Genomic DNA, 13047 nt, shown 5'->3' with positions numbered 1-13047 from the left:
CCAAATTCAAATCCTGAAAAACAAGCAAGGATGTTACACAATTTGAAAGAAAGAAAGAAAGAAAGAAAGAAAGAAAGAAAATACCCCACAGTTATGCAATAAGAAAGAATGTAATTGTATGTAATTGAAATGTAAGGCCATACACACAGCTATACAGATAATATAATATAATAACATAATATAATATAGAATATATTCAGAAATGAATCAAGCAAAACATTCAAGCAATAAAACTAATGTTTCTGTTCAGGAATTCAAGAAAATAACTATAATTTCTTAATCAAGAAATAATGTGATTTACTATTTTTTGTAAAACAGTACATTTGAAAATTCATGCATAACTATGATAATTATATTTTTAGCATAAAAACATATTGGTTTATGAACCATTACTGAAACATAAGAAAATGATTTTGATAATTACCAATGCTGTTAATGTATGGCAGCTGGGGCACAAACCTTACATTGGGTACATTTGTCAAGCATGGATTCACTCGTGGCTAGGGGGCGCTGTTGGAGCCCGGAAGAGTTAGAAACGATAGAAAATGAGGATGAGGGTGATGATGTTGATGGGCAGCAGCTCGGGGTTCAGAGGAAGGACCACGGTCTTCGCGTTATAACCGCCACTTTATTGTTTTTTTTAATATATCTTAGGACAGATTTCCAACACTCGTCGTCGGGACATAGGAAATGAAATGCTATTATGATCATTTTCTCCTCCATGGTGAAGGTAAGAGAATGACAGCGCGCCATAGACCGCGCGCCAGTAAGCCACATCTGCACCCAAACGCCTCTCTGGCTCCGAAAAAAAATCGATTGTTTCTTGTGAATGTCACCATCAATCCTGTCGCTGTAAAAGCTTCGTCTATTATCGCTGCGTTCAAAGAGACAATCGGTGCTATACATGTGCCGTGCTGTCACTGAAATCTGAATGGGAATCTGGGGAGAAAAGCTGCTGTAACTATAGGCAACTGTCACCGCGTTACAGCTGCACCGATGCGGACACTAGGCTGAGTTAAAACCTTTGTAATGATATTTTATCACACCTGCTACACTAGGAATTGAATTTGTAATATATTTACAAAATATATTGTATTTGTAATTGCATCCAGAGGCTGCAACATCTGTGCGCATTTGCTAACGCCCAGTCTCTGCTCAGGGTCTCCCACAGTTCAGAAATAGAAACTGTATTGATTAGGCTTTTATTTCAGTGACACAAGGAAATGGAAGACAGGAACAGACTGACTGTAGAGGAGGAATGACAGGAATGTGATGAGTGTGATAAAAACACTTAAAGCGAGACAGAGCCTCTTTTGTTGCAGGCGATTTGTTTTACTCTTATGAGTCCGGATGAAGTCTCTCCCAAACCATATATATATGTGTGTGTGTGTGTGTGTATATGTATATGTATATATATATATACACACAAAAAATATAAATAGAAGTAAATAGAACATGCATTGTGGGTGTAGCTTTCAGTCTTTTATTTTGTATTTTCCACTTGGCCTCAGTGGTGTTAGTTGGGCTAACTTTAGCTCTACTCTTGTTATTTTATTTGGCTTTTTATTGTTAACAAAGCAGGGGTTTGTTCATGTGCATCTTCATGTTGGCTTTTCTCATAGGAGATAACATGGCTGACCTTTCACTGAATGAGCCCAACAGACATTTCTTGTGGTAGGCTGCTGAATTGCGATTTATTAAAGGTCCAGCGTGTAATATTTAGGAGGGTCTATTGATGAAAATCCTACCTAACTATATGTTTGCATAACTGCATAGTTGCTTTACATTAAAATCATTTGATATTCATTGTCTTAGAATAACCCTTTTATAGGTACTCAAGGCAAGGGCCTTTCTTTACCTGTCCCATGACTGTGTCAGATGGCGTCCGTGCTCCGGTCATGGAGACAGTACTGACCAAATATTTAACTAACTGATTCTAATGATTGAGTTACACTGAAAACAACTGCTTTACAAGTCACTGAAGATCATTTTCAACCATTCTGCTAGTACGTAGTTCCCTGACACCATTGGGAAAGGAAGGAGTTTGTTATAATCAGTACATGTAACTAGTTCTTCCACACTGAAGCTTCCACTGAAGGTGGAAAGGTGTCGTTCAGACATACATGTTTAGTAAAAGACGACCCAGTCTGGTCTAAGCTTTCATTTATATTCTGTGCATTTACATGCATGTTAAAAGTCCGATTTTAGATTTTAGACTAAGAAAGTAATTCGGTCACTAAAATTGAGCTAGTCTTAGTTGGACAAACATACCTGGATAATGCAATTCACAGTGTGATTACTCCTGCATGTATACGCTTAGTCGGACTTGACGTCCTCCCCAGTCTATGACCCGGAAGTTCTCTCAGATCATATGGTGGCGTCTTTTTTCGGACAACACAGCATCCTCAAGAGCCTTGCTCGATCTAATTTGTATTATGATTAACATGTACTGCAGTTTATTTTTCTGCAATGTAAAGGTCAACAGGAAACTGATTCAATACGCACTAGCTTATAGAGAGAGACAGCGCCACCTACGGAGGCGGAGTCAGACATTATACAGCCAATAAATTGATTTTCTCCTCTGCGTGTATACTCGAATTGGCCAGTAGTCCGATTGCCTGTCTCAGTTGGACTACGGCATTAGCTTGACTAAGCTGTGCATGTAAACGTACTGACAGCTCGTTTAACTCCACGCTCTCCATTTAATTGAACAGCACGAGGCTACACGGTGAGTGCAGATGTGCGGGTGTCCAGAGATGGAAAGCTATGAGGAGTTCTGCCTGCGGACTCTGGCCATTCTGCAGGAGGAGGGGAAATTCAACAAGGCGACATGTGAGCCACTGTGTTCCCTGAAAGCTTGTTCGGTCATTCAGTTTTATGGAAGAGCAGTGCTTTCGCCACTGGTAAGTAAGGGAGGAGGAAAAAAACAGGCATGAGAACTAATGCTAATGGCAGGCATGATGTGACACAAAATATTCAATCACAGACAAGTCTCTGCTTTTTACTGACAAAATGTTTGGTTGTGTTTGTGTGTTTGTATTTCTGTGCTGCATAGAAACAGTTAGTGTAGTAACTTTCATCTTACATCTTCAAGCGGTGGGCCGATTAGTGGTAATTAGATCTGTGGTAGGCATGGGAAAGAGAGGAGATGATGAGGTTCATCGAGCCTGTCTGATGTCAGTCAGGAGAATCCCATCTGCTGATGACTGCTGAGTAAATACGTTTTCAGGTACAGCCAGGTGGTGCAGAGGCCACTGAATAATATACATATATTATGTTATAGTGGGGTCAGAGTATATGGTTTATGTGGTCCAGCAGTAGTTATAATTAACTGAAAAAATACTCTCAATAAATATGGCCTAATGTTTGTCGACTATACTGTGATAAGTTGCTTTTGTAAGCTTATAAACTGCTGGAACATGGCAACAATAACTGCTCATTTGTTGTAATGCAATTAATCAGTGGTGAGATTATCAGTTAAAAAGTATATATATATATATATTACATATATAGTATATGTAAATAATACAAGGTACAGACACATGCACTGGCTGGCTGTATTACTATAGCATGTGCTGTTAGTTCAACTACTGACTCGCCAGCTAGGCTGCAGGATTAGGATGGTATTCTGAAATTGAACTGTGTATTATTATTATGTTATGCATCAAGATCCACGTCTCATCTCCTATTTCAAGTGATAACAAATAACACTTTCTTTACAGGTTACAGCAGATTTGATTTTGTGCAAAAGATGTTTTTTCTTCTTTCTTTTAATTGAGTGTGTATTGTCTGTCTACAGCTGAGTGCAGAGCAGCGCACTGACATGTGTCGCCACAGAGAAAGAGCAGTCTTGCAGGAAGTGAACAGGCAGAACCAGCAGAGGAATGAGCTTTTGGCTCGAGTTCAGGATGTACTGGATCAAACTCAGGTGAGTAGCACATTGAACCTGCTCACAGACCTGGTACTGCTCTGGTAAGGGCATTCTGTTTAGTCAGCTGTGCAATTTTAACCAGATCATGGCCCCATTTTATCATCTCAGCCTCTCAAGCTAATTTGCCCATTTGTAAATCTCCAAATATCCTATAGGCACTTGTTTCTTTGTATGTCAGTGCTACAAACCAATGTCCATTGATAATAGGTTACATATAGTATAACCGTCAGTGGATCTGACTATTCTGTTGCATTAGATATGCTGAAATCTGTTGATATGTGTTATTATTGCTTATATACAGACACACAAAGTGCAGAGTGAAGAGGCTAACAAGCTGCCAGTTTCTACATCTGTGGCAGTAAGTGGCTACACCTTGGTCACTGATTCATCTAGACGTCCCAGCGAACCTGAATTTGGGCTTCAGACAAATGATCAGCTTAACACTCAGTGCTCTGGGACTGTCAGTCTCAGTGGCTGCAATGCAGTGGTGGAACTGAAGGTGGAGAGGGGAGAGAGGAGTGAAGAGGAGGAAGAGGAGGAGGAGGACGACGACGACATTAGCTTAGACAGCCTTCTCAAGAAATCAAGAGAGTATGTGAAGAAAGAGCAGAGCCAGCAAGGGTCAAAACTCACCCACATAGCCCAGTCTGAGACTGTCTCTGACAAGGAGAATAAAAGCTGTCATTCCAAGGGGGGGACAGGCATTGAGTTTGGATTCAGTCTGCATCATAGCCCTACTGGCACACCTCAGACCCACAGCCTGCACCAAACCTTCTTCGAACCCGCTCTCCAACAGTCTGGCTGCCTGTCACCATGTTTACCTGACCGGTATGCTCGTCTCCGCAGTCCTGAGTCCAGCAGTAGTCCATGTGCACGGAGACGCAGACCACGCCCAGTTTCTGCAGGCAACATCCATATTTCGTTTCCCATTAGCCCAGAAGACCTTGTCCCGCGAAGCCCAGAAAGGACACGGGAAGGTGCTAGCATGGCAGACTGGGGAGAAGCCCTCGTAGGGTCCACAAAGTCCTCCAATCACTGTGGCCAAGTGGGGAGAGAAGGTGGGGGTAACGTTAGCAGCAGTGGGAATCATCTATCCAGTCATTGCGGAACCAGTCCAGTGCGCGAGGCCTGTAGCCCAATTGTGGCCTCAATGCCCAGTCCAATGGGACATCATGACCATTCGGGTGCAGGTTTTCGCCGGCGCTGCCACACCATGGACAGCCAGTTGCAGAACTATCGCTCCGGAGTCGGGCACATAGATCGCAGCAAGGAAAGGGTCCCTCGTTTTATGGCAGGAGTTCCACTGTTGGCTCCAGGTTGGCGTAGCCCTGCAGCCCCCTTAACCCAGTCATATGAAGTCGAGAATCCTTCCCTGTCTCTGCTGAGCCCCCATATGACTCCTGACATGGCCCACGTTACAGTCAGAATGGAGCCTGATGGTCCTCAGGGCCCACACAATGGAAGGATCACATCAACAGTCCTCAGGAATGCACCTGAAACACAAGAAAGCAAGACAGGTGAATCTCTCCTATGTTGTTTTTAGTGTATGAAATCTCTGTCCCTCTCTCTGTATCTTTTAGGTTTAATGTAGTTTTATGTTCATGTTTGTTTGTACTTGTCAACAGAGCAACCCCAAAGGCAAGTGCAGGCTCTTGGGGACATGCAGAGACTTCTGGAGGAGGAGCATGCTTTGCAGATGTCACTGCTTCTGGCTGAGCAAGAGAAAGAGCAACAGTGCCTCCGTCTGGTCAGCACACGTAATCACACACACACACACATAATGCACAGTAGCAGATACAAACATTTTAGGCAATAAGCAGTATTATCTGTTGAAGATTTCTTTAAAATAACCTGAGTTGTGTTGTGTTTAGGAACTTGAAGAGACAGAGCGAAGGCTGAAGGAGCAGCAGTGTCTGTGGCCTCTGAGTGGGGATGGCTGTGGGTGGAAGCGTAGGTCTATAAGTGACAGCTGCCCCGTCGTGAGCCCCTCTTGCCCAGCTCTAAGCCCTGCCCACACACCATCTGAGCGATCACCGGGACTCAGTATAGGTACAACTTCATTACGCGCACTCTCTCATATACAGTAGATATGAGTGTTTAAATTTACCATTTAAACAACTATTTTTTACACAGAGCAAGGTAGAGCAATGTATATTCTGAGATGTTTTTTTTGTACAATACACATACTTATTGCAGTAACTGTTGCTGTTGTCATACAACAAATTATCATTAATTGTTGAAGAGCCTGTATGTCATACATGGTGGCAGTGGTGATCTGTTTGTTACTCTCTTTAAAGGTTTTCCCAGCCCTGTAAGTTCCAGTGTGTGCACTCCCTCTGTCCAGCCTCCAGTTTATCTGTGGGGGCCCTCTCGGTCAGCTGGCAAACCTCGAGGAAGGCTAAGTTTGGTGGGTATACCAACCTATATCCCAACCTAACTTCCCTATCAAAAGTAAAGAAAATGAAAATACAGGTTTCTGACCTAACTCCCTACAAAATAAACAGAAAATAAGCTTTAAAGAAAAGAGCTACCCACCCTTACCGCTAACTGGATTACTGGACCCAAAAGCTTCAATAAATACAAATACCAACTAGACAGAACAAAGCCATGATGCTGTTGGGAGTAGGGCCAAGAGAAGAGGAAGAACAGCTCAAGCGGTGGCCATTTTATACTCCTCCCAATCTTCCTTCTCCAATCAGCAGTCAGTACCTGCACCTAAGAAAAGAAACACCAAGGGTAGTAGCACCACCCTCAGGCAGGGAGGAACAACAGCAGAACAGAAATAACAGCAGAACAGGCAAACTAAAATATATTAAGACCCAGGGTCATAACACAGGCAAAGCAGTGTTTAATACGTCTGTGCCTTTCATGATCGTCTGTCACCAAGCAGACATCCTCCGTGTGTTTTCTTTTTTATGTATGATTTATGGCTGAAACCCAAACAGCTAATCTATATCAGTTCATCAGAGAAATACAACAACTAAAGACATGACAGAGCTCACAGACAGACACTGCTTCAGTAAATGTTCAGTTGACCTACAGACATGAAAACCAAGCACGTACTATTGCACGTAGATTACAAGTGTGCTTATATAGCTGACTGATTACCTGATTCTGTCCGGCTGTCTGATCACCGGCTGAGCCACTCCTCTAACCACTCCTCTAACCACACCCCACTGCCATTATTATTATTATTATTATTATTAGTTTATAAGCCCCCTACATATTTCTGTCTTCACAATTCGCAGGTTCTGACAGCAGAGCAGCAGAGGACGTTCAGTCGACTCGGGGCCATCGCTCGTGGTTTCCTCACACGCAGACTGCTCAAAATAGAGAAAGTCAAACACCTGCGGCAGACCATTGCGGTGAGGTTACTCTCTCTCTCTCTCTCCCTCTCGCACTCAAACACATCAAATAGGTCATGCTAGTGACGCCTGTGAAAATGTGTGTTTGATAATGTGTACGGTATAAATGCATCCATAGGACACACAGGAGTTCATCCGCTCGTTCCAGAGTGAAGCGCCACAGAGGAAATGCAGACTCTCCACACAAGATCTTTCCCTGCAGGAGAGAGTTAAAGCCCAGGTATAAATGTGAAATGACGGTCTCTAGACAGCAGATGTCCCTCTTGCTCTGTGTTTACGTGTGCATGTCTTTTGTACCATAGTTACGTGCAGCCCTTTATGACATCCATGACATCTTCTTTGAAATGCCTCTGGGGGATCAATTAGCGTTGGTGCGGCAGGACAGGGAGCTCCGTGTGGAGAAGAAGCTCAGGGACTTGGTAACAAGAATTTGCATGACAACATTCCAAAGATGACATTTATACGTATTCTTTTATATATTGACCTGAACGGAATTTGTTTGGGTCATCTAGATTTGCTGCATGACAACTAGTCGATTATCAAAAACAGTGTCTCACATGATTGTGTGCAACCTGCAGGAAAAAGCCAAGTGCGTGAAGGAGAGAGTGGTTCTGTCTGCTGCCACACAGAGGTCTCTGGACAGGAAAAAGAGGTAAGATGGGGATGAGGAACACAGACGTCCACAGTGAATGGGTTCTGGTTTCAGTTGTTATTGCTTAGTTTGTGAGATCAGATCCAGGTATTGGCTGTATTTTTTAATGAATACATCCCCTCCAGGGTTGGTGAATCCCCAGCACAGACTAGGAAGATTCAGCAGAAGCCAAAGAGCCCCACTACCAACAGGTGTATTGTTTCGTCCTTTTCCACTTTTTGCTTAGTGTGCTAATATGCCCAGAAAACAGTCTCTTTAATCATTACATTCTTGTTTTTCTCTTTCCCAGAGTCCTTAAGCCAAGTCAATGCTCAAATGCTCCTGTCCCAGGCCAATTGAACCACCAGGGGTGAGTTGATACTGGCAGTGTGCATGACATGAAAATATTTGCCCGGAAAGGCTTTCATTGGCAGCCTTGTAAACAGATGTAAACAGGTTGTCATGCTGTCTCAGGAGCCAGACATGCAGCTTGCATTAGCCTGAGCGGTGGCTCATATAATTCAAAGCTGAAACGGGTTAGTGTTACAAAAACCTATGGTTATTAGCAGTAGTTCTCAGTGCGTGCGCCGACTATTATACACAATCTGTACAAATTCTGTACAGAGTTCTTTATTGAAGACAGCTCAGATCTGAGGAGCGCTGAGATAATGCCAAACATGAACAAGGAGATGTAAACAGTTGGGCATCCTCCTCTGAATCTCAGTGTTAAGGTATGTCTTTGGTTTGGAGGAGAGGAGAGAGAGGCGAGAGCCGCCTTCTGCTGATACCTAGAGTCAACCTTGGGGAGGACTGCGTAGTTGAGTTATCGGTCCTTGTATTTAATTTTAAACCTCAAATTCACAACAACAACGACGACAAGAGAGAGGGGAAACGTTTTGACCGCTTCTACCACTTTATCCTCCATCTCAGGGCTACATAAAGGGGCACACAACCATTCACTCTCACACTCGCGCCTATGGTCAAATTAGTGTGTGCCTAATCCCCAGTTCTCCTTGCTGCAAAGGCAAGAGTGCTAACCTAGGTGACATTTTGTTAATTTAAATGAAGTGTAAAAGAATTATCATTTGATTTCCTCACAGGAGCTGGCACAGAAAGACCCCAGAAGACAGAGTAAAGCGCTCAGACAGCCTGAAGAAGCAGCATTCTTTGGGTTAACAGTGGAGGACTTCAACATCACCTGACCTGTAAACTTGAATTTTTAGTCTTTTAACACAAACAATTGCACCACTTAAACTCCAGGGGGCGCTGCTAATTGTATGATGTTGTTTAATCTGCCTTCTGAAGTTCAAATGATTGTATACATGATCACAGTACCATTGTTTGAGCTGCTGTAGCTTTTAGTGCCAACAACTGATCGCTATAGTGTACATGTCGCTGGTGTAATTAATGACCAAGTAGGCATAGTTTCCATTTTCAGCATGTCTGTATCTATCGGTATCAGTTTATGAGCCTCTAGTACTTTATTTACAAATGTCAGGTTCATGTCAACGCTTATGAAATGTAAGTGTGTGTAATTCTTACATTTTGAGTTTTTTTGTTCAAGGGCTTTGAAAACCTCTTCTTTTTTTTCTTTTCTCGTTATCTGATGGTGCTGGATTTACAGTGCTCTCAGAGACTACAGTGAGTTTTCAGGATTTGACTGAAATCAATGCCTAAAAAAAATATATAAAGAAATGTATTTGTTTACACACTGGGAGGCTGCATTGTAAATTAAACCATAGAAATAGAGACGGCAAGAATTGGGTGTTTAGTTTGCTAGTAATAAAGTAGAATAAACGATTAACACACACACACACACACACACACACATTTAAATATATATATACAGTATATGTAAAGTGCATGCAAATTTTCAAATTATTTCCCATTCTCCATTAATGGAGAAAGGGGACTGTGAATACAAGGACATTGGGTCTTATATATATTAACATATGTGAATTGATTGTCAAGCCACATTATTGGTTCACTCACTTAATGCCACATTCACTTTCTACTAAGTTGTGTAATGTGACGACGTCGTTCCCTGACTCTGCTGTTAAATGTTTTCTTTATTTATTTGTATTTAAAATGCCAAAAGTGTCATGTTTTCTAAGACAAAAATAAATTCTGCAATTATTTAAACTTTTCTGATTCATGATACTGTACATTGATTTATATGTTATGTCAAACTCACTTGACACAGTAAGCCATGCAAGGACTTTCAACAGGCTTGTAAAAGTTACTGCCATTGTTTACATGTGATAGTAAAAGCCCAAAACCTCATTATTTCATTTAAATCTGGACAGGCAGCATATTTTGGCATTACTGAGCAATAATTGCAGAATAAGCTTTCAGCATAATATAATAAAAGTAATTTGAGAGAGAATTAGACTTCTGCACCTGTCCTAGGCTCTGCTTCCAGCCTTAGAAAAACAATACGAGTGAAGGGGGACTTTGACCAATCACAGGATGGACAGAGCGCTGTCCCTTCAATGGAAAGAAAAAAAACACAATCTGACAATAAAACAAGTCAGACGAATGCATTAACCCTTAGCGCTCACATGGCACAGATTAGTGGTGCACTCTTGGTAAATTGCCACGGGAATAATACGCAACTCCTTAAATGGGGTGTGTGTTTATAGCTCACATCTTCAGGCTTTACAAAATGAACGTCTTTGTATGTGTTGTTCAGTCAAAGTTCGGATCAATTTTAAATTGCCTATTTAAATAAATTAAAATAAAAAAGTTGCCACCTAAAAAAAAGGGTCACATACTCGTTTGACCGCCTTTAGCTTTGATTACGGCACTCAGTCACTGTGGCATTGTTTCCATAAGCTACTGCAATGTCACAAGATTTATTTCCGTCCAGTGTTGCATTCATTTTTCACCAAGATCTTGTATTGATAATGGGAGAGTCGGGCCACTGAGCAAAGCCTTCTCCAGCGCATCCCAAAGATTCTCAATAGGGTCAAGGTCTGGACTCTGTGGTGGCCAATCCATGTGTGAAAATGATGTCTCATGCATCCTGAACCACTCTTTCACAATTTGAGCCTGATGAATCCTGGCATTGTCATCTTGGAATATGCCCATGCCATCAGGGAAGAAAAAAAATGCACTGATGGAATAATCTGGTCATTCATTATATTCAGGTAGGCTGACCTCATTCTTTGGGCACATAATGTTGCTGAACCTAGACCTGACCAACTGCAGCAACCCCTTACCTAATTGCTTAGTTAAATCCAGGTGGCAACATTTTCTTTTTTGGCCAGGCAGTGTATTTCCAAGTTTCACAAATTCAATCCGATTTTTAAAAAATGTAGTACTTTTTTGTGTGTTTAGTTGGTGAAAATGAAAAGAAAATGTTATTCATCATCTGTTGTGCTGAAAAAAAGATTATAAGACATTCTATATTACATATTCTTATAGCCTCTGTATATACATTTTAACATAGAAATGGAAAAAAGCAGCCTAAATGCTCTGTGTTCTAAGAATGTCAATGTTGAAGGACTATTTCAGAGATGGACACTGTCATGAGTCAAACATGTGTCGTTCAGTCTTCATCTGGTGGGAGGGGCTCGAGAAAGAAAGCCCCCATCACAAACTAGAGTTCAACCACATGGGAATAGAAAACTGCCACCACCATTGACTATTAACGAAAGGCAGTTATAGGTTCCACATAGATAAACGCTGAGACTGAGTTTTGAACTCTATACAGGGACCAAGATGATCAGAATAGACAATTTTAGCCTCACTTTTCTCTTCCTGTTGTCAACTTTCTGTGGGAAACTGGCTGTAACTCTCAGTTAATTAGACTTTACTGAGAGAGTAGTTATGACACTGAAACACATGTGACAGATACAAGTACACATGCAGCAGCACACTATGAGGTGTGTCTGTGGTTTGTACATTTTGTACACAAAACAAAACAAAGACACTAATTAAAAAGAAGGCCTGCAATTTATTGGGAAATGAAACTATTCATTTCGTTTAGGAATGATCTACCTCTGCACATAAGACAGGCCTCGTCCTTGTCTGTTTTTAAATCCCTTCTTAAAACCCACCTTTTCTCTTTGGCCTTTGACACTTCATGAGACTTTTGGTTTTTATTTATTTTACTTATTTTAATTTGAATAGAATGTATTGTTTTTTATTGTATGGCTGCTATTTCTTATTGTGTTTTTATGATTCTAATTTATTTTAAGCTGTTTTGTCTAATTTTGATCCTTTTACTTACTATGCCTTTTATTTATTCTGTACAGCACTTTGGTCCATTGTGGTTTGTTTAAAGTGCTTAACAAATAAAGTTGGATTGGATTGGAACTGTTAATAAACCTTTTTTTTTTTTTTACGGCCAGTGCTAATATTTAAAAATCAGTGTAGCGTATGGCCTACAGATTTATTTTGGCTGATTATGTTTTTTTTTTCTCCGATAAAACATAACAATAAAGATACATACAATTGTCTGTTGTGTGTCTGCGCTGCACAGCCATCATATATAATATTTGAAATTTAAAAACGTCAAAAACAAACAACCTTTTGCAGCATTTATCAAGATCATGCCATGCATACACAATGTGACAACAACAACAACAACAACAACAACAACAACAACAACAGTGTGTGTACTTTAATTAAGTCAAGCAGTCCACTGTCACATGGTTCTCAGTTTTTAAGTGCAATTCTTTAGAAGTAATTAGTTATTTAGTCAGCAATGACATGAGATGACTTTTAATATTACACTTACCACTTCACAACTCATTTTCAATGTGATATACTTTGCTATAAACTGCCAGCTGTATAATGGTGTATTAAAGTGTACCTTTTGAATGTGATGCTTTGGTGACTACAGGAGGAAATGCTTGTCATCTATGAAAGGTCACTGACCTTAAGTAATACAAGACATCTTTCCTGAGAAAATATTTAGGCGAAAGAGAAAATGAAAGCCGGGAGAATCGTATGACACATCACATGTTTGTCCTGGGCCTTGGTGTGTGACAGATACAAGAAGTACAAGTGCAGCACACAATGACAGGGATATCTGTGATGTGCTCACTTTGTACACATGCAAAACAAAGAGGCTTATTAAAAATTGCAATTAATTGTTAAGTGAAACTTACAGA

General features: G+C 41.0%; 1 protein-coding gene across 1 annotated transcript; it reads left to right on the top strand.

Moving 5' to 3' along the window:
• The first annotated feature begins 522 nt into the window (after positions 1–522).
• LOC122785850 (centriolar coiled-coil protein of 110 kDa-like) lies at positions 523–10073 on the top strand. The gene is made up of 14 exons (XM_044051836.1): positions 523–730; positions 2715–2903; positions 3800–3928; positions 4233–5448; positions 5557–5678; positions 5803–5980; positions 6229–6338; positions 7180–7296; positions 7415–7516; positions 7599–7715; positions 7875–7948; positions 8074–8139; positions 8238–8297; positions 9028–10073. The coding sequence occupies exons 2-14, from the start codon at positions 2739–2741 to the stop codon at positions 9101–9103; spliced, it is 2532 nt and encodes an 843-aa protein (XP_043907771.1). The 5' UTR covers positions 523–730; positions 2715–2738; the 3' UTR covers positions 9104–10073.
• Positions 10074–13047: the final 2974 nt, after the last annotated feature.

This window comes from Solea senegalensis, linkage group LG19 (assembly GCF_019176455.1).
Source record: "Solea senegalensis isolate Sse05_10M linkage group LG19, IFAPA_SoseM_1, whole genome shotgun sequence".
In the NCBI taxonomy this organism is placed as follows: Eukaryota; Metazoa; Chordata; class Actinopteri; order Pleuronectiformes; family Soleidae; genus Solea; species Solea senegalensis.
The sequence above is the reverse complement of the archived record's forward strand: the minus strand, read 5'-3'. Positions and strand labels throughout refer to the sequence as shown.

Coding starts and splice junctions, on each gene's coding strand:
- LOC122785850 (XM_044051836.1), top strand. CDS start 2,739: ATGTGCGGGTGTCCAGAGATGGAAAGCTATGAGGAGTTCTGCCTGCGG. Junction 3,929..4,232: donor ATGTACTGGATCAAACTCAG/GTGAGTAGCACA, acceptor GCTTATATACAG/ACACACAAAGTGCAGAGTGA. Junction 5,679..5,802: donor AGCAACAGTGCCTCCGTCTG/GTCAGCACACGT, acceptor TGTTGTGTTTAG/GAACTTGAAGAGACAGAGCG.